This window comes from Chiloscyllium punctatum, chromosome 42 (assembly GCF_047496795.1).
Source record: "Chiloscyllium punctatum isolate Juve2018m chromosome 42, sChiPun1.3, whole genome shotgun sequence".
NCBI classification, from domain to species: Eukaryota; Metazoa; Chordata; class Chondrichthyes; order Orectolobiformes; family Hemiscylliidae; genus Chiloscyllium; species Chiloscyllium punctatum.
This window is the reverse complement of record NC_092780.1, coordinates 11609708-11629877: the sequence shown is the minus strand read 5'-3', so window position 1 is coordinate 11629877 and position 20170 is coordinate 11609708. Positions and strand designations below refer to the sequence as shown.

At 42.2% G+C, this 20170-nt stretch overlaps 1 protein-coding gene across 3 annotated transcripts in view; it reads right to left on the bottom strand.

Annotated features, from left to right (window-relative positions):
• Nucleotides 1-20170, bottom strand: part of LOC140465730 (TANK-binding kinase 1-binding protein 1-like) — a 131942-nt gene that overhangs the window by 92784 nt on the left and 18988 nt on the right. For 2 of the 3 annotated variants that reach the window (XM_072561397.1, XM_072561398.1), the window contains 4 exons: nucleotides 19001-19105; nucleotides 7511-7661; nucleotides 4079-4290; nucleotides 3080-3135 (listed from right to left, as the gene is read on the bottom strand). In XM_072561397.1, the coding sequence (XP_072417498.1) occupies nucleotides 3080-3135; nucleotides 4079-4290; nucleotides 7511-7661; nucleotides 19001-19105 (524 nt within the window). The remainder of the gene's footprint in view (nucleotides 1-3079; nucleotides 3136-4078; nucleotides 4291-7510; nucleotides 7662-19000; nucleotides 19106-20170) is intronic. The other variant, XM_072561399.1, reaches the window with a different exon arrangement.

The window sequence follows — 20170 nt, the reverse complement described above, 5'->3', positions numbered from 1 at the left end:
TGAGGAGTGATAAGTATATCAGGAAGTCATTGATAAATCTAATATGGAATTCAAAAGGAGTTTCTTTACATGGAGTTTGGTGAAAATATGCAAGTCGCTACCACGAGGTGTGGTACGCAGAATAAGGGAAAGCTTGATGAGCACATGAAAGCAATAAAGACATGCTGATAGGGTGGAATAAAGCAGAGTTCCCGGGTACCCCTGCAGACTGTTGCAGAGATTTGAAGCAATAGAGATTTGGAGTGGGTGGTTGCCGATGAGTTCATCCCTGAGAACATTTTGCTCCAATGAGTGAGCACTGCAGGGAATGTTAATGATAGGCAATCTGCGTCATCACAGTGGGATTCCAAACAGGTTTTCTTCACACTGACTGCTATTCCCCCAGTCCTTCCTCGTGTGGCTATCTGTGGAGTGTCATCCATGTGTTCTCACTCACTGCCCAGGGATAAGGGGGCAGGGGGTGAGAGGGTGAGAATGCCATTTGGATAAGGGCAGACCACTCCCACCCTCTTACATAAGAACTCATTGCCACAGAAGGCTGCGGAAACCAAGTCATAGAATCATGGAGCCATTGAGCCACACAGTACAGAAACAAACCCTTCAGTCCAAACCGTCCATGTCAACCAAGATTTCCTAACTAAACTAATCCCACTTGTCTGTGCTTGGCCCATAACCTTCTAAACCTTTTCTACTCATGTACTTGTCCAAATGTCTTTTAAAGTTTGTAACTGTACCTGAATCTACCACTTCTTCTAGCAGTTCAATCCATATACAGTACATACCACCATCTGTGTGAAAACGTTGCCCCTCATTGAGTGTCTTTAAGACAGATCGATTCATGATTTGTAAGGGGATTAAGGGTTACGTGGAGAAGGCAGGAGAATGGAGTTGTCAAACACATCAGCCATGATTGAATGGCAGAGTGTTGACTCAATGGTCTGAATGGCCTAAATTTGTTCCTATACCTTATGGTCTAACTAGCAGCAGGAGTACGCCCCAGAAACCTGCTCGGTCGTTTAATACAATCATGGCTGATCATTTGTCGAGAGTGTAGTGATGGAAAAGCACAGCAGGTCAGGCAGCATCTGAGGAGGAGGAGAATTGACATTTCGGGCATAAGCCCTTCCTGATGAAGGGCTTTTATCCTAAAAGTCGAGTCTCCTGCTCCTCAGATGCTGCCTGACCTGCTGCGCTTTTCCAGCACTATACTTTCAACTCTGATCTGCAGCATCTGCAGTCCTCACTTTCTCCTCCTGATCTCATCTCACCATCAGTTCCACTTCTCTGTCCGTTCTCCCTAACTCTTTAAGCTGTTATTAATTTTAAAATCTCCCCTTATATTTATTCAATATCCACCGCACTCTGGGGTAGTGAATCCCACACATTCACAACACTGAGAGAAGTGATTCCTCCTTACCTCTGTTTTCAATCTGCTACCCATTAGCCCAAAACTATGACTTCTGATTCTAGATCGCCCCACAAGGAAAACATCTGCTTTCCATCTATTTTGTCAATCCTTTTTATCATCTTGTATCATCTCAATTACATCTCCTTTCATTCTTCTAAATCCGAGTAAATATAGACCTAAACCGCTCACTCTTTCCTCACAAAACAAATATTACATCTCTGGAATTAAACTAATGAACCTTCTCTGGACTACCTCTGATGCAATTATATCCTTCCTCAAGTAAAGGGACCAAAACTGTATGCAATACTCTTAATCCAAGAGTAACACCCTGTGTCTTGTTTATCACCTCAAGTACTTCCAGTTTAAATGAATTCTTACATGGGTGGAAGATTATTCAATGATAAGTGTACAGTCTAAGACAAAAGGCCAGCGTTTCATCGAAATACCTTTCTGAGTCTATATGAACTTGTATTTACATTGAAATGTATTCTGACGGTCAAGGTGGCCATCAATGGCTGTTGATGTGGTGTGTAGTCTCTAGACTTATTTTGCTTATTATATTGCTGCTGGTTAGATTTGGGCATTGGGCAAGGACGGGCTTGAATAATTGAACTAAAGTTGCCTGCACTTGAATCAGGTAAGAATACAATAACAACAGCTGGGGAACAATGCTCAATGGCCATCAATGGGACATACATATGTGGACTAGGATTCAATGGGGCAGTTTTTATGGCAATGGATTAGTAGCCCACAATATTGTGAGAGTTCAAATCCTACCATGTGGTTTAAAAATAGCGAAACTTATCAGTCTGGCTTCTGGAAAAAGTGATTATAATTCTTGTTGCATTGTCATAAGAACCCAATTTGTTCCCTTTTGGGAAAAAACACTGTCATCCTTTCTCAATCTCGCCTTTATGCAAATCCAGTCCCACACCAATGTGGTTGCTGTGAACTAATGGTTTACTGGAATGCATAAGAAGACAAACACTAGAGCTCTTGTGGTGCAATGGTGTATTTCGACCTCTAAGCCAGGAGGCCTGGATTCAAGTACCAACTACTCCAGAGATGGCTCATACAACCTCTGATTAGGTTGATTAAGTTTTTCTACAATGAGAAACTTAATGAAACTCTGGTGAGCTAAATATATACCTGTAATGATTGATTCTTCAAATAAGTGTGAGACTGAATAAAGATTGGCTCCATTTCCATTCTTCTCCAAATGCAGTCTGACTTGTAACATTAATTTCCGACTGAAGGGACTCTAAAAAAGCAGCTGTATCAAATCGCTGATAACTAGGGCTCGGGTAACAAATGTCAGAGAATTTGCTTGCCCAAGAATTTATCGAAAATAAAATATGGACATTGACCCAATTGTTACCTTTTATACAAGTGTCATTCCCCGACCGTGATTATGAACAGTTTGGGCTGTGATGTCCCTCATATATCCCCCCGTGACTTATTGCCAAGGTGAATACATGAGGCACCAGGCAGTCCTACACCTCTGTAAAATCATGGGTTCAAGACCCATTCCATGGACAACAAATGCTGGCATTGACAACAGCAGTCACCTCCCAAGTACGAATAAAGAAAGGACATGAGAGAGGCAAAATTACATAAACTAAGAAAAGCAGAGCAGAAAGGAGAATGGAGGCACTCTGATTAAACACTTACTGTTCTTCTTCTGTGTTCTTTATCCACTCCATGTCATGGGGGTCGTGGCTTGGCTCCTGTGGCAGGGAGGAGGGATGGAGAGACGATGAAGATTTAAACAAACAAAAACAAAGGAAGAAAATAATCAGACCAACTTATCAGTGTTCCCTTGATCTGGTTCAATTTCTGCTGGGGTCAATCATGACAGGGGGTTCCAGGTAAGGTTCAGTGCTGCTCCTCTTTAAACCACTGCCTGTTGTGTGAATCCATGAGAAGTTCAACTACTGCTGGAGTTACACAGTCTCAGCACTTTGTAAAAGGACATCTTTATCACTGAGTTCATTAACTTTAAAACTTGAATGCTGATTGTATGTGCATTGAACATGGGAGAAAGATTAAGTGCAACAACAGAATGCAACATACGGACAATTTTTAAAATTGAAACCACTCTATATTATGTCCACTTCAGTGCATTACAAACTGTTTTAAAAATATCAATGACCATATTTATAATGGTTATATAAGTTTCATGCTTTGTGCTATTGGCTTTATGAACTTTGTGCTAATAACATTGTGCTTTCACAGCAGTCTTGCCAAATGGGGAACCGTTCAGTTATTGGACCCTTCTGGTGCCTCAAATGCACATATATATTGTTGTGTATAAGTAAAAGATGCCTTTGGTTCATTTGTCGGATAGAGTCAATCTCCGGTGCTTGCTAGTATCCTCATATGTTACTGTACAGAACCAAAATGCATTTGTGACGACCATATATTTCTGATGACATTTTTAAGGATAAAGTATTTTTTGAAATAAGAAAAACTGTCTATCAGTGAGAAGGTTCTGCAAACCCAAGGTGCTGACACCATCTTCATTGTTAGCTTTCCCCAGTATGTCTGGGCTTTAAACCTATTGTAACTCCACCCTTAAAATATCTGGTCTGTGTGACTGAGTTCTTCAAATGAGAGAGCCTCTCAGCTCAACTTTCTTGAAAGAAAAGATGCCTGCTCTTCCTCACTAACCTGTGCACAACTCTCCTGTAGACTCTGCTGGCTCAGCTGAGACTGTAAGCGGTCGCACTCCTCTTTGTACTGTCTTTCCCGCCACTGGCAACTGTGCAGCTTCCTCTGGAGTTCGTCCACCTTCTCCTGCAACCTCTGAACTTCCAGCTCATCGAGCTGGGGATCGACCACCCTGCAGTTCTGCTGGTGTCTGGGACTCTCCACCCCTGCAACTTAACACAATGATCAGATTCAATGCACAGCAAACACTCTTAGGGATGAAACCAACCAGTCAATCATTCAAATTGTGAAGAAGTTAAGCGACATGTGGATTTTCTAGAAGGTATTCATTATTTGGGCTATACATTGATCTTAAAAGTTACATAGGAACAGGAGTAGGCCATTCAGCCCCTCTAGTCTGTTCCACCATTCAATGAGATCATGGTTGATCTGTGGGCTGATTCCATATACCTGCCTTTGGCCCACATCCCTTAATACCTCTGCTTAACAAAAAAAACTATCTGTCTCATATTTAAAACGAACAACTGAAAATCTTAAACTCTAATGTTAACTATGTTAACTCTATTTCTCTATCTGTAGAGATATTGCTGAGGGTTTCTTCCAACTTCTGTTTTTATCTCAGATAATTTCTTAAAAGAAAGTAATATTAGAAATAATATTACATAAGAAACAAACGACAGGCAAAAGTAGACATTGGGCCACTTCAAACTGATGCAGGGAGCCTAGTGATGGGAGATAAGGAAATAGCAGGAGAACTTAACAAGTACTTTGCGTCAGTTTTCACAGTGGAAGACAGGAGTAATATCCCAAAAATTAAAGGGTGTCACGGGGCTGAGTTGAGTATGGTTGCCATTACGAAAGAGATAGTGCTAGAAAAGTTTAAAAGTCTTAAAATTGATAAATCTCCTGGCCCCGATGGGATACACCCTAGAGTTCTGAGAGAGGTTGCTGAGGAAATAGCAGAGGCATTGGTTGAGATCTTTCAAGAGTCACTGGAGTCAGGAAAGGTCCCGGACGATTGGAAGATGGCTGTAGTAACCCCCTTGTTCAAGAAAGGATCAAGGCAAAAGATGGAAAATTATAGGCCAATCAGCTTAACCTCGGTTGTTGGTAAAATTCTAGAATCCATCATTAAGGATGAGGTTTCTAAATTCTTGGAAGAGCAGAGTCTGATTAGAACAAGTCAACATGGATTTAGTAAAGGGAGGTCATGCCTGACAAACCTGTTGGAATTTTTTGAAGAGGTAACAAGTAGGTTAGACCAGGGGAACCCAGTGGATGTGGTCTATCTGGACTTTCAAAAGGCCTTTGATAAGGTGCCACACGGGAGACTGCTGAGCAAGGTGAGGGCCCACGGTGTTCGAGGTGAGCTGCTGGGATGGATTGAGGATTGGCTATCTAACAGAAGGCAGAGAGTTGGGATAAAAGGTTCTTTTTCAGAATGGCAGCCGGTGACGAGCGGTGTCCCGCAGGGTTCGGTGCTGGGGCCACAGCTGTTCGCATTATATATTAATGATTTGGATGAGGGAACCGGGGGCATTCTAGCGAAGTTTGCCGATGATACAAAGTTAGGTAGACAGGCAGGTAGTACTGAGGAAGTGGGGAGGCTACAGAAGGATCTAGACAGGTTGGGAGAGTGGTCCAGGAAATGGCTGATGGAATTTAACGTGAGCAAGTGCGAGGTCTTGCACTTTGGCAAAAAGAATATAGGAATGGACTACTTTCTAAATGGTGAGAAACTTAATAAAGCCAAAGCACAAAGGGATCTGGGAGTGCTAGTCGAGGATTCTCTAAAGGTAAACATGCAGGTTGAGTCTGTGATTAAGAAAGCGAATGCAATGTTGTCTCTTATCTCAAGAGGGTTGGAATATAAAAGCAGAGATGTACTACTAAGACTTTATAAAGCTCTGGTTAGGCCCCATTTGGAGTACTGTGTCCAGTTTTGGTCCCCACACCTCAGGAAGGACATACTGGCACTGGAACGTGTCCAGCGGAGATTCACACGGATGATCCCTGGAATGACAGGTCTAGCATATGAGGAACGGCTGAGGATACTGGGATTGTATTCGTTGGAGTTTAGAAGATTAAGGGGAGATCTAATAGAGACGTACAAAATAATACATGGCTTTGAAAAGGTGGATGCTAGAAAATTGTTTCTGTTAGGCGAGGAGACTAGGACCCGTGGACACAGCCTTAGAATTAGAGGGGGTCATTTCAGAACGGAAATGCGGAGACATTTCTTCAGCCAGAGAGTGGTGGGCCTGTGGAATTCATTGCCACGGAGTGCAGTGGAAGCCGGGACGCTAAATGTCTTCAAGGCCGAGATTGATAGGTTCTTGTTGTCTAGAGGAATTAAGGGCTACGGGGAGAACGCTGGCAAGTGGAGCTGAAATGCGCATCAGCCATGATTGAATGGCGGAGTGGACTCGATGGGCCGAATGGCCTTACTTCCACTCCTATGTCTTATGGTCTTATGGTCTTATGGTAACAAAGAGGCAAGTAATAATCAAAACAAAACAGGAAGGGGCAGAAAATAAATGCAGAAAATTACAGCAGAAATTAGAACCAAGTAAGTAATTATGGTGAAAAGGTTAAAGCTTAAGCCTCCTTATATGAATGCACACATCTTTTTTATCAAGATAGATGAGTTGATGGTACAAATTGTGAGAAATAAATATGGTTTGATAGCTATTACAAAGATGTAATTGCATGGTGATCAAGACTAGGAACTCAATATTCAGAGTATTCAATATTCCAGAACGATAGGCAAAAAGGAAAAGGAAATGGGATAGTTCTATTAATCATAGAATCACTACAGTGTGGAAGCAGGCCATTCAGTCCACTGAGTCCACGCCGACCCTCCAAAGTGCATCCCACCCAGTCCTTGTAACCTTGCATTTCCCGTGGCTAGTTCACCAAGCCTGCACATCCCTGGACATCTTTAAAGTATGTCACTTACTAGAGAACACTGAGACATTTGCTTGTCATGAAGAATTTTTCTTTTTACATGCAAGTCTTTCTTTAGCTACTCTCTGTTACAGTTAGTTCCACATTCTCAATACTCTCTGGGTCCTGGGCTTTCTTCTGAATTCCTGATTGGATTATTTTTCTGGTGAGTTTTACGTTGATGGATTCTAGTTATCCTCTTCCCCAGTGACAAACTCTCTCTGTGCCTATCTTATCAAAAACATTCTTAATTTTAAAAACCTTCATTAGGTCACCCTTCCACCTTCTCCTAAAAAAATGAGAACTTCTTTATCCTTCAGAATATGAAACACTCAATCTTTGCCACCAGTGGTTTACTGCATCTTATATTTGGCTGCTCTTCAATACATATTGCGCCTGAAGTCTGCCTGTCCTATTCTCTGGAACCCACTGTTGCTTTAGCTACAAGGTAAGGCCTCTGTGAACAGATGGATAATGACACAATACCGTAAGGACTTCTACGTGTTGGGCTCAGCTGGATAATTTGTTCATTTTTTGCCTGGAGCTGATCGTTGAGTATCTGAACTGAACTGTCCCTCAGCCTCAGAGCTTGCTCCAAGCTCTGAATCGTGGAGATGTGATCCTCGGCCAGCACCGTCTGTTGGAGAGAAAAATAAAGTCACAGATTAGAGGCAGGGAGCATCAGCTGCCTGGATGAGAGAAGGTCTCATGGAGTCGTGGGTCGTGCGAACCAGGTTCAAATCCCACTACAAACACCTGCTGGCTACCAAGATGTTCCAATAGTGTAGTCAAACAAACTAATTATTGAGCAACAAATCCTTCAAATCTGCCTGTGTCAGGCAATTAGAGCAGGAGAGACAACTGATGAGACACGCTTCACGTAGAGTGCTGCTCCTCAGGCTAGTCATTACTCTGAGGAAAACATGCTGAAGAAAGTAGACATGAGCATAATTTGCTTTCTTTATTCTTCCATGGGATGTAATGTCACAGGGAAAGCCAGCACATTCTGCTCATTTATCTTGTAACAAGCAGTTTTCTCAGCCATTTCAGAGGGTGGTTAAGCACTAACCATCTCATTGTCATTTGAAGTCATATGTAGGCCAGGCTAGGTAAGGAGGGCAGATTTCCTTCCTTAAAGGACAATACAAACCGGATGAGCTTTTTTTAAAAAAAGACAATGGTCACTTCGGGCATTTCATTCCAGAATGATTAATTGAATTGAAATTACACCAGCGGTGAGACTTGAACCAGCGTCGCCAAAACATTTGGATAGGTTTCTTGATTATTCATGTCTTCCTCACATCTGCCTCATTCCACAAATCATGGGAAGTCTTCTAAATCTCAGTCTTCCCCATTGAATGGATTGAAGACTGTTTTATTTATTTTTGTAGAACTCCTATAGTACAGAAAGAGACCATTCAGCCCATCAAAGCTGCAAAAACCCTCCAATAGCAACCCACCCAGACCTATACCTAATCCCCATAAGCCCCACATCTACCATGGCCAATCCATCTAACCTGTACATCCTTAGTCACTACAGACAATTTAGCATGGCCAACTGACCTTTTTTTATTATTCACTTGTGGGCTTAGACATCACTGGCTGACCAGTATTTTATTGCCCATCCCTAGTTGGCCTTTAGAAGGTGGTTGTGAGCTGCCTTCTTGAAATGTAGACCTGCAATGCCATTACAGAGAGAATTCCAGATTTTTGACCCAGCAGCAGTGAAGGGATGGTAATATACTTCCAAGTCAGGGTAATGAATGCATAAGAGGGGAACATGCAAGTGGTGGCGTCATTGTCTCCATATATCTGCTGCCCTTGTCATAGAGTCACAGAGATATACAGCACAGAAACAGACCCTTCGGTCCAAATCATCCATGCCAACCAGATATCCCAACCCAATCTAGTCCCACCTGCCCGCACCTGGACCATATCCCTCCAAACCCTTCCTATTCATATACCCATCCAGATGCCTTTTAAATGTTGCAATTGTATCAGCCTCCATCACTTCCTCTGGCAGCTCATTCCATACACGTACCACCCTCTGTGTGAAAAAGTTGCCCCTTAGGTCTCTTTCTTTCCCTTCTCATCCTAAACCTATGCCCTCTAGTTCTGGACTCCCCCACCCCAGGGAAAAGACTTTGTCTATTTATCTTTTCCATGTCCCTCATGATTTTATAAACCTCTATAGAGTCACCCCTCAGCCTCCAATGCTCCAGGGAAAACAGCCCCAGCCTATTCAACCTCTCCCTAAAGCTCAAATCCTCCAACCCTGGCAACATCCTTGTAAATCTTTCTGAAACCTTTCAAGTTTCACAACATCTTTCCGATAGGAAGGAGACCAGAATTGCACGCAATATTCCAATAGTGGCCTAACCAATGTCCTGTGCAGCCGCAACATGACCTCCCAACTCCTGTACTCAATACTCAGACCAAAAAAGGAAAGCATACCAAACGCCTTCTTCACTATCCTATCTACCTGCGACTCCACTTTCAAGGACATATGAAGCTGTACTCCAAGGTCTCTTTGTTCAGCAACACTCCTTAGGACCTTACCATTTTGTGTGAAAGTCCTGCTAAGATTTGCTTTCCCAAAATGCAGCATTTTACATTTATCTAAATTAAACTCCATCTGCCACTTCTCAACCCATTGGCCCATCTGGTCAAGATCCTGCTGTAATTTGAGGTAACCTTCTTCGCTGTCCACTACACCTCCAATTTTGGTGTCATCTGCAAACTTATTAACTATACCTCATGCTCACATCCAAATCATTTATATAAATGATGAAAAGTAGTGGACCCAGCACCGATCCATGTGGCACTGGTCATAGGCCTCCAGTCTGAAAAACAACCCTCCACCACCACCCTCTGTCTTCTACCTTTGAGCCAGTTCTGTATCCAAATGGTGAGTTCTCCCTGTGTAACATGAGATCTAACCTTGCTCATCTGTCTCCCATGGGGAACTTTGTCGAACACCTTACTGAAGTCCATATAGATCACATCTACCACTCTGCCCTCATCAATTCTATTTGTTACTTCTTCAAAAAACTCAATCAAGTTTGTGAGACATGATTTCCCATGTACAAAGTCATGTTGACTATCTCTAATCAGTCCTTGCCTTTCCAAATACATGTGCATCCTGTCCCTCAGGATTCCCTCCAACAACTTGCCCACCACCAACATCAGGCTCCCTGGTCTATAGCTCCCTGGCTTGTCCTTACCACCCTTCTTAAACAGTGGCATCACGTTAGCCAACTCCCAGTCATCCGGCACCTCACCTGTGACCATCAATGAAGACAGATGAACTCAGGGCATGGTTAGGAACATGGGACTGGGATATCATAGCAACTACAGAATATGGCTCAGGGAGGGACAGGACTGACAGCTTAATGTCCTAAAGTGCTGTCTAAGGATTGTTGGTGAATTTCTAACAAGTTTAGACTGTGGGAGGAAGCTGGAGCATCCGGTGGAAACTCAGGCAGACATGGGGAGAACATGCAACTCCACACTGGTAGTCACTCAATGCTGGAATCGAACCTGAGTCCTTGGCACTGTGAAGCAGCAGTGCTAACCACTGAGCCACCGGGTTAATCTGACTTTTCCTATGCACTGTGCTCATCTAGTGAAGGCATTCAGTCTTACAGAGTTCATTTAATTGGTGCTGGCCCTCTTTCAAGATCCTTTTCTCAGGGACTATTCTTCCTGTGTTTTTAAAAAATTCATTCTTGCTGTACAAGGCCAAACTTTATCGCACATCACTAACTGTTCTTGAAATTCTAAGCAATGGATCCACTCCTAAAATTTCTTTACCCAGATGAGTTTGTGGAATGGTTGAGGCCAAAATATCTGTGTCGTCAAGAAGGAGGTATAGAATCATAGAATCCCTAAACTTAAGGCAGGTGTACAAGGTTGAAAGATACAGGGTCTGGCAGTGTAAGGAAGAACTTTATGATGAAGCAAATGATAATGATAAGACCAGAAAGCAATAAGAGAAAGGAGCAGGAGAAGGCCATTTGGCTCCTTGAGCCTATTATGCCATTCAATAGTATTATGATTGGTCCTGGATCTGGAACCTGCTGCCTGTGAGGGTGCTAGATTCGAACACAGTTGGTGATTTCAAAAGTAATTTGGATGACACTCGAGAGCAATGTGGGGATAGAACATGGAAATGGAACTGACTGGATTGTTCTGCAGAGAGCTGGAATGGTCTTGATCAGCCTTATTATGTACCATAAAGACTACACAACTCTAATTTGTAAGACAATAGCTGATTGATGTTTTTCATGTTGTCACTGAACTGTAAAGGGACAGTGCCCTGGGAGGTTGCTGCTCTCGGAATGGAGAATTTCCAGTTCAGGTGTACGAGTCAAATCCCCTGTAACTAAACCACCTTGTAGAAGCATCCAGTTGTTGTTCTGTGCTTTTCCATCACACACCATCTCTAATTGAGATTGCCAAATTACTGGTGAATCAGCACTTCTTTTGGATGAAGATTTGGGCAATTGAGGATTGCAGATGTTTCACAGAGAGTCATTCAGATGTGCAGACCAAGGAGATAGCATTATTACAGGTGTTGCCTTTCAAATAAACTGTTAAGCTGCAGGTTCATCTACCTCATCAGATGATGGAAAAGATCCAATAGCTCAATTTTGAAGAGCTGGGGTTTATCCCTAGTGTCTAACCTCTGGTTAAAATCAATGAAAAAACACAATTATCTCACCACTTATTCATCTCATTCTGTGGGATCTTGCTATGTGCAAACTGGCTGCTGAGTTTCTTTCATTATAATAATGATTATATTTCAAAACTACTTCCTCGGCTTTGGATGTCTGTGCTAATGAAGGGTGCCATGTAAATCCAAGTCCATTCTATTTCTGAAGAAACTCCATTCTAGTTCTGGAGATGGGTCACTGGACCCAAAACATTAACTCTGCTTTCTCTCCACAGATGTTGACAGACCTGCTGAGTTTTTTCCAGCAATTTCTGTATTTGTTTCTGATTTCTAGCATCCACAGTTCTTTGGGCATTTTGTTTTCCATTTTATTTCTTCCTTCTCAATGTACTGATCTGTTTATAATCCCCAGGAAAGTAAATACTATCAAGTGCTCTGTTATCTCTTTAGAGGCATGCTCATATTATAACACCTATCATATTTTTTCATTGTAATATCTCTCAATCTGATAGCACCATAGGCCCAACTAAACAGGGCTCTTTATAGCATAGCCCTGTGTAATCAGCTGTAATATTCATTCAGTCTTACTTCTTACTGCTGAATTGTACAGTTAAGCATAAATATGCTTATCAGGATTGAAAACCCTATTTCCCACCTGGTCCGGTCCAGAATAGAAGCCTCCTGAGTTGTCCAGGACAGGGATCTCCCCAGCTGAAAACAGTCTAGTCCAGGACAGGGTGTAAAGTTCCTGAAGAATGTTGCATTGTTGTCATTTCAATAAACATGTTTTGTTCATATTCATTCACAGGATGTGGGTTTGCAGGCAAAGTCATGATTTAGTGTCCACCCATCATTGTCCTTAACAGAGAACAGGATGCTAGATGTGTGAGGGCTCCAAGTGTCAGGTTTTTGAGGAGTTGGATGTCAGTTGGGTAATGGGGTCGGGTACAGGTGGGTGAGGGGTTGGGTGCTATGTGGGTAATGGGGTAGCGTGCCAGGTTAGTAAGAAGTTGGTTTCCTGTTTGGTAATGGGGTAAAATGCCAGGTGAGTAATGGGGCAATGTGTTAGGTGGATGATCATTTGGGTGCTATGTGGGTAATGGGGCAATATATCAAAAAGTGTGGAGCTGGAAAAGTGCCATTCCTGATGAAAGGTTTATGCACAAAACTTCAACTCTCCTGCTCCTCAGATGATGCCTGACCTGCTGTGCTTTTCCAGTGTCACACTTTTCATCTCTGACTCTCCAGCACCTGCAGTCCTCACTTTATCTTAATGGGATAATATCTAAGTGGATGAGGAGTCAGGTGCCAGATGGATGAGGGGTTGGGTGCTGTGGGTAATGGGGTAGGGTGTCAGGTGGGCAATGGGTTAAAATGCCAGGTGAGTGATCAGTTGGGTGCCAGCTGGTTAATGGGACAGAATGTCAGGTTTATGAGCAATTGGGTGCTATGTGGGTAATGGGGTGATATCTTCGAGGAGAAAGTGAGGACTGCAGATGCTGGAGATCAGAGCTGAAAGTGTCTTGCTGGAAAAGCACAGCAGGTCAGATAGCATCCAAGGAGCAGGAGAATCGACGTTTCGGGCATCAGCCCTTCTTCAGCCAGCTGGATGAGGAGTTAGGCACCAGGTGGTAAGGTGACAGGTGGTTAAGTATACTGGGTAGGTCAGGTGCAGAGGTCAGGTTGGAGCGGGGTGTTGTGACTGATGAGCTGTCAGGTTGGACCTGGCCTGTGGGGTGATTTAGGGGATTAGATTTGGGATTGGTGATGCAGGGCTGAGTACCTTGCTGTGTACAAGTGAGCAACTGCTTTTGTTCATTACAGCAGTGACTACACTTGGAAAAAGTCAAAAATCACACAACCAGGCTATAGTTCATGAGGTTTATTTGAAAACTCCAGCTTTCAGAGCCCTGATCCTTGTTCAAGTAGATAGTGAGAGAGGATACATCGGACACAGAATTTATAAGTAAAAGATCAAACTTATTATAAACTTACTTATAAATTCTGTTCCAATGTATTCTCTCTCACTAGCTGTCTGAAGAAGGAACGGGCACTCCAAAAGCTTGTGATTTCAAATAAGCTTATCGGACTATACCCAGTATCATGTGATTTTTACTTTGTTCTCCCCAGTCCAATACCTACACGACACTTGGAAAGTAATTCTTCGACCGTAAAACACTTTGGGATGCCATGAAAGTCTTTCTGTTTCCCCAGTTATGAAAACTGAAGGCTGAGACTTTCACCAATGTTGACTATTGCAGGGAAAATGTCCCTTTCATGAAATCAAAGTTGGATCTCTAAAATACAAAAGATACTGCATGTTTCATGACCACAGACATCTTGAAGTGCTTGATAGCCAATGGGTTCCTTTTTGAGGTATGCTTGCTGTGGTTACATAGAAGATACAAGCAGCTAAATTGCTCTCGGTAAAATCTCACAGTCAAAAATGTGATAATGACCAGCTAATCTGTATTGTTTGTTGTTGTGTGTTGTTGATTGAAAGATAAGTTTCAGCCAGGTTATCAGGGATAACAACCATGATCAAATGGCGGAGCAGGCTCGATGGGCCAAATGGTCCAATTTCTGCTCCTATGGTCTTATGGATAGCTCCTCTACTCTGAAATGGTGCTATTGAATCTGAGTAGGCAGATGGAGCCTTGGTTTCAGATCCAATCCAAAACACAGCACCTCAGTCAGTTGAGTGCTCCTCAGTACTGCACTGTTGTGATTATTGGACTCAAGCCCTGGAGTGGAACCTGAACCCAGAACCTTGAGATTCATAATGCGTTACCAACTGGCCCACTGCTGAAATGAAGTCAAGTTTGCCTTACTGAGTGTTGGTTATATATCAGAGGTTGCAACCCTTTTAGTTCCCACTGTCTCCATTTTTAGCATTCTCTTTGCACCATATGCTGTGCAGTCTCAGGAAATCACTGCTTCAAGCTGTAGCTAGCACAGTGGCACACATGCACAGCATCCTTAATACAGAGGTTTGACCAACTGGCCTAATTCAAAGCTATAACATGGCAAAAATAATCACTTTGTTGTGAGGAGCAATGAACTGGAGATGTACCTATTCCTGCAAAATTCCTGTTCCATTGCCTCAGGGTTGTGTGCAGTTACTCTGATAGAGAACATTCATAAACCTTGAGACTTAATCTTTAAAGCAGGTTAGTTTAATGTCCCAGTCTGCTCTGGGCTCACTAGATATATGCTTGAAGCTTTGAAGCAATTGGCCCAAAATCTATCCCTCATCAGCTGCTAAAATAGAACGAGGATGGAAAAATAAAATTCTCATGTGCACTTCCACTATCGATGTTGGCCAAAATGAAAAACTAGATACGGTTGAAATTAATTTCATTTCAAAATGATGAAATGTTCAGCGATATTAATCTGCTGCATCTTCCATGTCATCAGATGCTAACTGTCCTGCGATGTACGGCATGGTGGCTCAGTGGTTAGCACTGCTGCCTCACAGAACCAAGGACCCAGGTTCAATTCCCACCTTGGGTGACTGTCTGTGTGAAGTTTGCACATTCTCCCCGTGTCTGCGTGGGTTTCCTCCGGGTGCTCCGTTTCCTCCCACAATCCAAAGATGCGCAGGTCAGGTGAATTGGCCGTGCTAATTTGTGCATAGTGTTAGGTGCATTCGTCAGGGGGAAATAGGGGAATGGGTCTGGGTGGGTTACTCTTCGGAGAGTTGGTGTGGACTTTGATGGGCCAAAGGTCCTGTTTCCATACTGTAGAGAATCTAATCTAATCATCTATGTTCAAGCATATTCTGAACATTGAAAAATACAGCACTCATCATCCCATGGTGACCAGTGTTAACAATTTCAAAAGGTTACATTAATTTCTTTAATTTGATGGTGGGCCTTTCGATCAGTTGATGGAGCTGTCAATGCTCCAAGGTTCGCTTGAAATTCAGAAACAAAAACATAATTTGCTGGAAAAGCTCAGCAGGTCCAGCAGCGTCTGTGGAGAGAAATCAGAGATAACATTAATGCAGTCCTGAGGAAGGTTCACTCGACACAAAATGTTAACTCTGATTTCTCTCCACGGATGCTGCCAGACCTGCTGAGCATTTCCAGCAATTTCTATTTTTGTTTCTGATTTATAGCATCTGCAGTTCTTTCAATTTTTATTTAGCTTGAAATTCCCAGGATTTGAAGGGGAAATTAAAAAGGACAATCAAACCTTTTTGGTTAAGATCTGGAAGGCACAGACTGAAAATGTAATGGAGGCAGATTCAATCATGGCCTTCAAAAAGGAACTAGATAATTTTCTGGGAGAGAAAATAAATTGTAGTGCTACTTACAGGAAGCACTGTTGCAGCACTAGCTAAGTTGCACTTGCAGAGAGCCAGTTGAGATGTGATGGGGCTGAATGGTCTCTTTCTAAGCTCTAACCATTTGATGATTGTATACTATTGCAGTAGTTAAGCTTATAGAAAAATTATAAGAACATTTGAAAATTGTATCTTTATAAAAACAAACATTCTCATTGAATACCTTTGGTTATTCATTATCTAAATATTGGACATAGAATAAAAAGGATACTTGACTGACAGTTAAGTATTACAGAGTTGAATAGCAAGGAGAGAATTTACTCATATCCTGATTGATCTCAGAAAGGACAAAGTTGGGTAACAAATGGTAAGAGTCTGGGGGCTGGGTACTTGGAGGCATATTGTTATGTAAGGAAATCTCCAGGGATAAGTCCAGTCAGACTTGGGAAGTCAAATGGTAACAGTTTCCTTTTAACAATTGACCAATGTCAAAGGGCATTGAAGAGAGTCACACGTTGCCGAGATCAGGGAGGGGTGACAGGAATAAAAACAGGAAGTGCTGGAGAAACTTAAGAGTTAAAATTTCCAAAGAAAGAGTCATATCAGACTCAAAACGTTAACTCTGTTTCTCTCTCTGATGCTGCCAGACCTGCTGAGTTTTTTCCAGGTCTATCTATTTATATTTCAGACTTCCAGCATCCCAAGTATTTTGCTTTTATCATAGGGATGACAAGCCCTTGTTCACTGAAAAACATTTATTGAGTCAGATGTTGATCATTTTTCTGATGCTGGCCCACAAGCTGTGCAGGTTGCCATGGCAATGCTGGACCTCAGAATCCCTGAAATGATAGCCCAAAATTATCACCAATATACAGTGTGGATTGGATGCCACACGAAATCATTCCAATAACCTGAGCTTATAGGCAGTAACAGCTGTCATTGTGGTATGTTTGTTTGATGAGATATCAATATCTAATCAATATAATCAGATATTACTCGTTCCACTGTTTACATATATCAAGCTTCAGCCTTAAATTCTAATGGAAAGCATCAAATTTCACCTGAGTTTTAGAGTCAGTACCACAATAATCTTTACAATTCTTCCCAGGACTAATTTGAACTATTTACTGACATCTAAAATCAGTAAGAAGATAACTGCCAAGTCTTTTTTGCACATTTTTATTCAGTACAATTTGACTTTTGTACACAGCGCACACTCAAAAATAAACACTTCAAACCAGTTTAAAGCATTACCAATAAATAAGGGCCAATTCTAGGTGCCCAGCAGGGAGTACAGGCACTGTGATTTTCTGCCTATTCATCTTGAAGCTGGCTGTAAACCTATGATTTTCAACAAAGTGGCCCCAGGGAAACTGGAACCAGCTGCAGAGACACTGTGTTACAGAAGTGATAATGAGTTGTAAGTATCTTCTTGACCTGTCCCCTCACTTACTAAAGAAGTACTTGCTGACAAACTAGGAAGTTCCCAAATTCAATCCATTGTCTGGAACAAGCTAGCTGACACTACATTTGACTCTCCTTCCCTCAGGCGTAGGCAAATAAGACTTTGCACATTTGGAGATATTTGAGGCAGAAGATCATAGAAACCGTACAGTGGGGAAACAAGCCATCCAGCCCATTGAGTTGACACTGACCCTCCGAAGAGCACCCACCCAGAATCACCCCTATCTCTGTAATCCTACATTTACCATGGCTAACCCACTTAGCCTGCACGTCCCTGCACACAATGGGCAATTCAGCATGGCCAATCCAGTTAACCTACACTTTGGACTGTGGGAGGAAATGGGAGTGCCCGAAGGAAACACAAGCAGAGATGGAGAGAATGTGCAAACTCCACACAGGCAGTTGCCCCTTAGGTCCCTCTTAAATCTTTCCCCTTTCACCTTAACTCTATACCCTCTAGTTTTGGACTCCTCTATCCTGGGAAAAAGACTTTGTCTATTTACCCTATCCATGCCCCTTATGATTTTATTAACCTCTATAAAGGTCACCCTTCAATCTCAGACGCTCCAGGAAAAAAGGCCCAGCCCATTCAGCTTCTCCCTTCAATCCTGGCAACATCCTTGTAAATCTTTTCTGCACCCTTTCAGGTTTAATAACATCTTTCCTATAACAGGGAGGCCAGAATTGCGCATAGTATTCCAAAAGTGGCCTAGCCAATATCCTGTACAATCATAACATGACATCCCAAATCCTATACTGAATGTACTGACCAATGAATGCAAGTGTACCAAACACCTTCTTTACTATCCTGTCTACTTGTAACTCCACCTTCAAATAACTGTGAACCTGCACCTCAAGGTCTCTTTATTCAGTAACACTCACCAAGACCATACCATTAAGTGTATAAGTCCTAACCTGATTTGTCTTTCCAAAACACAACACCTCACATTTATCTAAATTAAATTCCATCTGCCACTCCTCAGCCCGTCGGCCTATCTGATCATGGTTCCATGGTACTCTTCATCGTCCACAACACCACCAATTCTGGTGTTATCTGCAAACCTACTTAACCATTATCCTGCATTTAAATCCAAACCATTTGTATAAATGACAAAAATCAGTGGACCCAGCACCGGTCCTTGTGGCACACCACTGGTCAGAACCCTCCAGTCAGAAAAACAACCCTCCACCATCACCTTCTGTCTTCTACCTACAAACCAATTTTGTGTCCAAATGTTTAGCTTCCTGAGAGTAATTTGTTTTTAAAAGGATGCCAATAAAATCTGCTACAATTAATAACAAACCAGTGCTAAAGTTATTTTAATCAGTGACTTATTCGATGTAATAACAGTTCTTTAACTCAATGAACCTTCAACTTCTTTTAACAGTAGATAAGGTAGAAGTCAATGTATGGAACATCAGTGGACTATCACTATTCATTGTTTTATCTGCTTCCTTCTTGTGACAAGCAGCAATTCATTTTCAAACAACAGGACAATGCCAAAGATCAAAAGCAGAAATCAGTTGTAATATTGGACTAAACACATACCATTTCTTCTAATTGCTGATGTAGGTCATCCTTCTCAGAACGTATTTTCTCATAAGCTTTAATGACCTCATCCAGGTGATCCTCCCTTTCTTTACAGTCGCGAAGCTGAAAATTAATTAAAAACCAGCATTTAATTGATGAGAGGCATGAGGGAATCTATCTGGCTCAGAGGGGAGTATACATGTTACACAACTATTGAATCCAAGAGTTTCAGTCTTATTGCCTTCATGTGCCACTTGAAATGAACACTTTTTGAAAACGTTCTTTCTAGGGGATGTGGGTGTCGCTATCAAAGCCAGTATATTTTCCCTGCCCTTGAGAAATTGATGGCAGAGCATGGGGTGCAAGAACATCCACAATGCTGTTAGTTAGTGGGTTCTGGTCCTGTTTATGGTCTGTATGCCAGTCACATTTTCTGGCTTGAGCGAGACTGTTAAACCAATAGAACTCAAATTTATAACATTTGGGGTTCTACTCGATATAAACCTGCCCCATTAATTCAGAAATTCACTCTAAACAAAAGCATAAACAATTTATTTGAAAAAAGCATGGACAGTTTCACCAAAATGTTATTTTATGTCGAGAAGTTGAATATAGTTCTCAGGGCTAAAGGGATCAAAGGCTATAGAGAGAGCGCAGGAACTGAGTTCTGAATTGAATGATCAGTCGTGATCATATTGAATAGCAGGGCAGGCTCAAAGGGCTAAATGGTCTACAGCTCCTCCAAGTTCCTATGCCTTTGTCCACCATCTTTGGTGTTGGGTGGCATTACTGGGGGCAATTCTGTTTAGCCAAGGATCATTGCATTAGGGTTTTCATTGTACACAGTATTTGTGATGGGTGTCCTGACCTTTTTTTCAGTTAGGTTTACATGCCAAAAATGTTGGTCTTTGTTGATGAGATTGCCATCAAATCAGATGTATTCTATCAAGGTGACCGATGTTTCCATCAGCCTGGATGGTGAGGGTCAAACTATTCTGCAGCAAGAGCAATACAGATGGACTCAATCCTGTTATGGGTGAAAGTGAGGACTGCAGATGCTGGAGATTAGAGTCAAGATTAGGGTGGTGCTGGAAAAGCATAGCAGGTCAGGTAACATCAAAAGAGCAGGAAAATCGATGTTTTGGGCAAGAGCCCTTCATCAGGAATCAATACTGTTATCACCAGTGA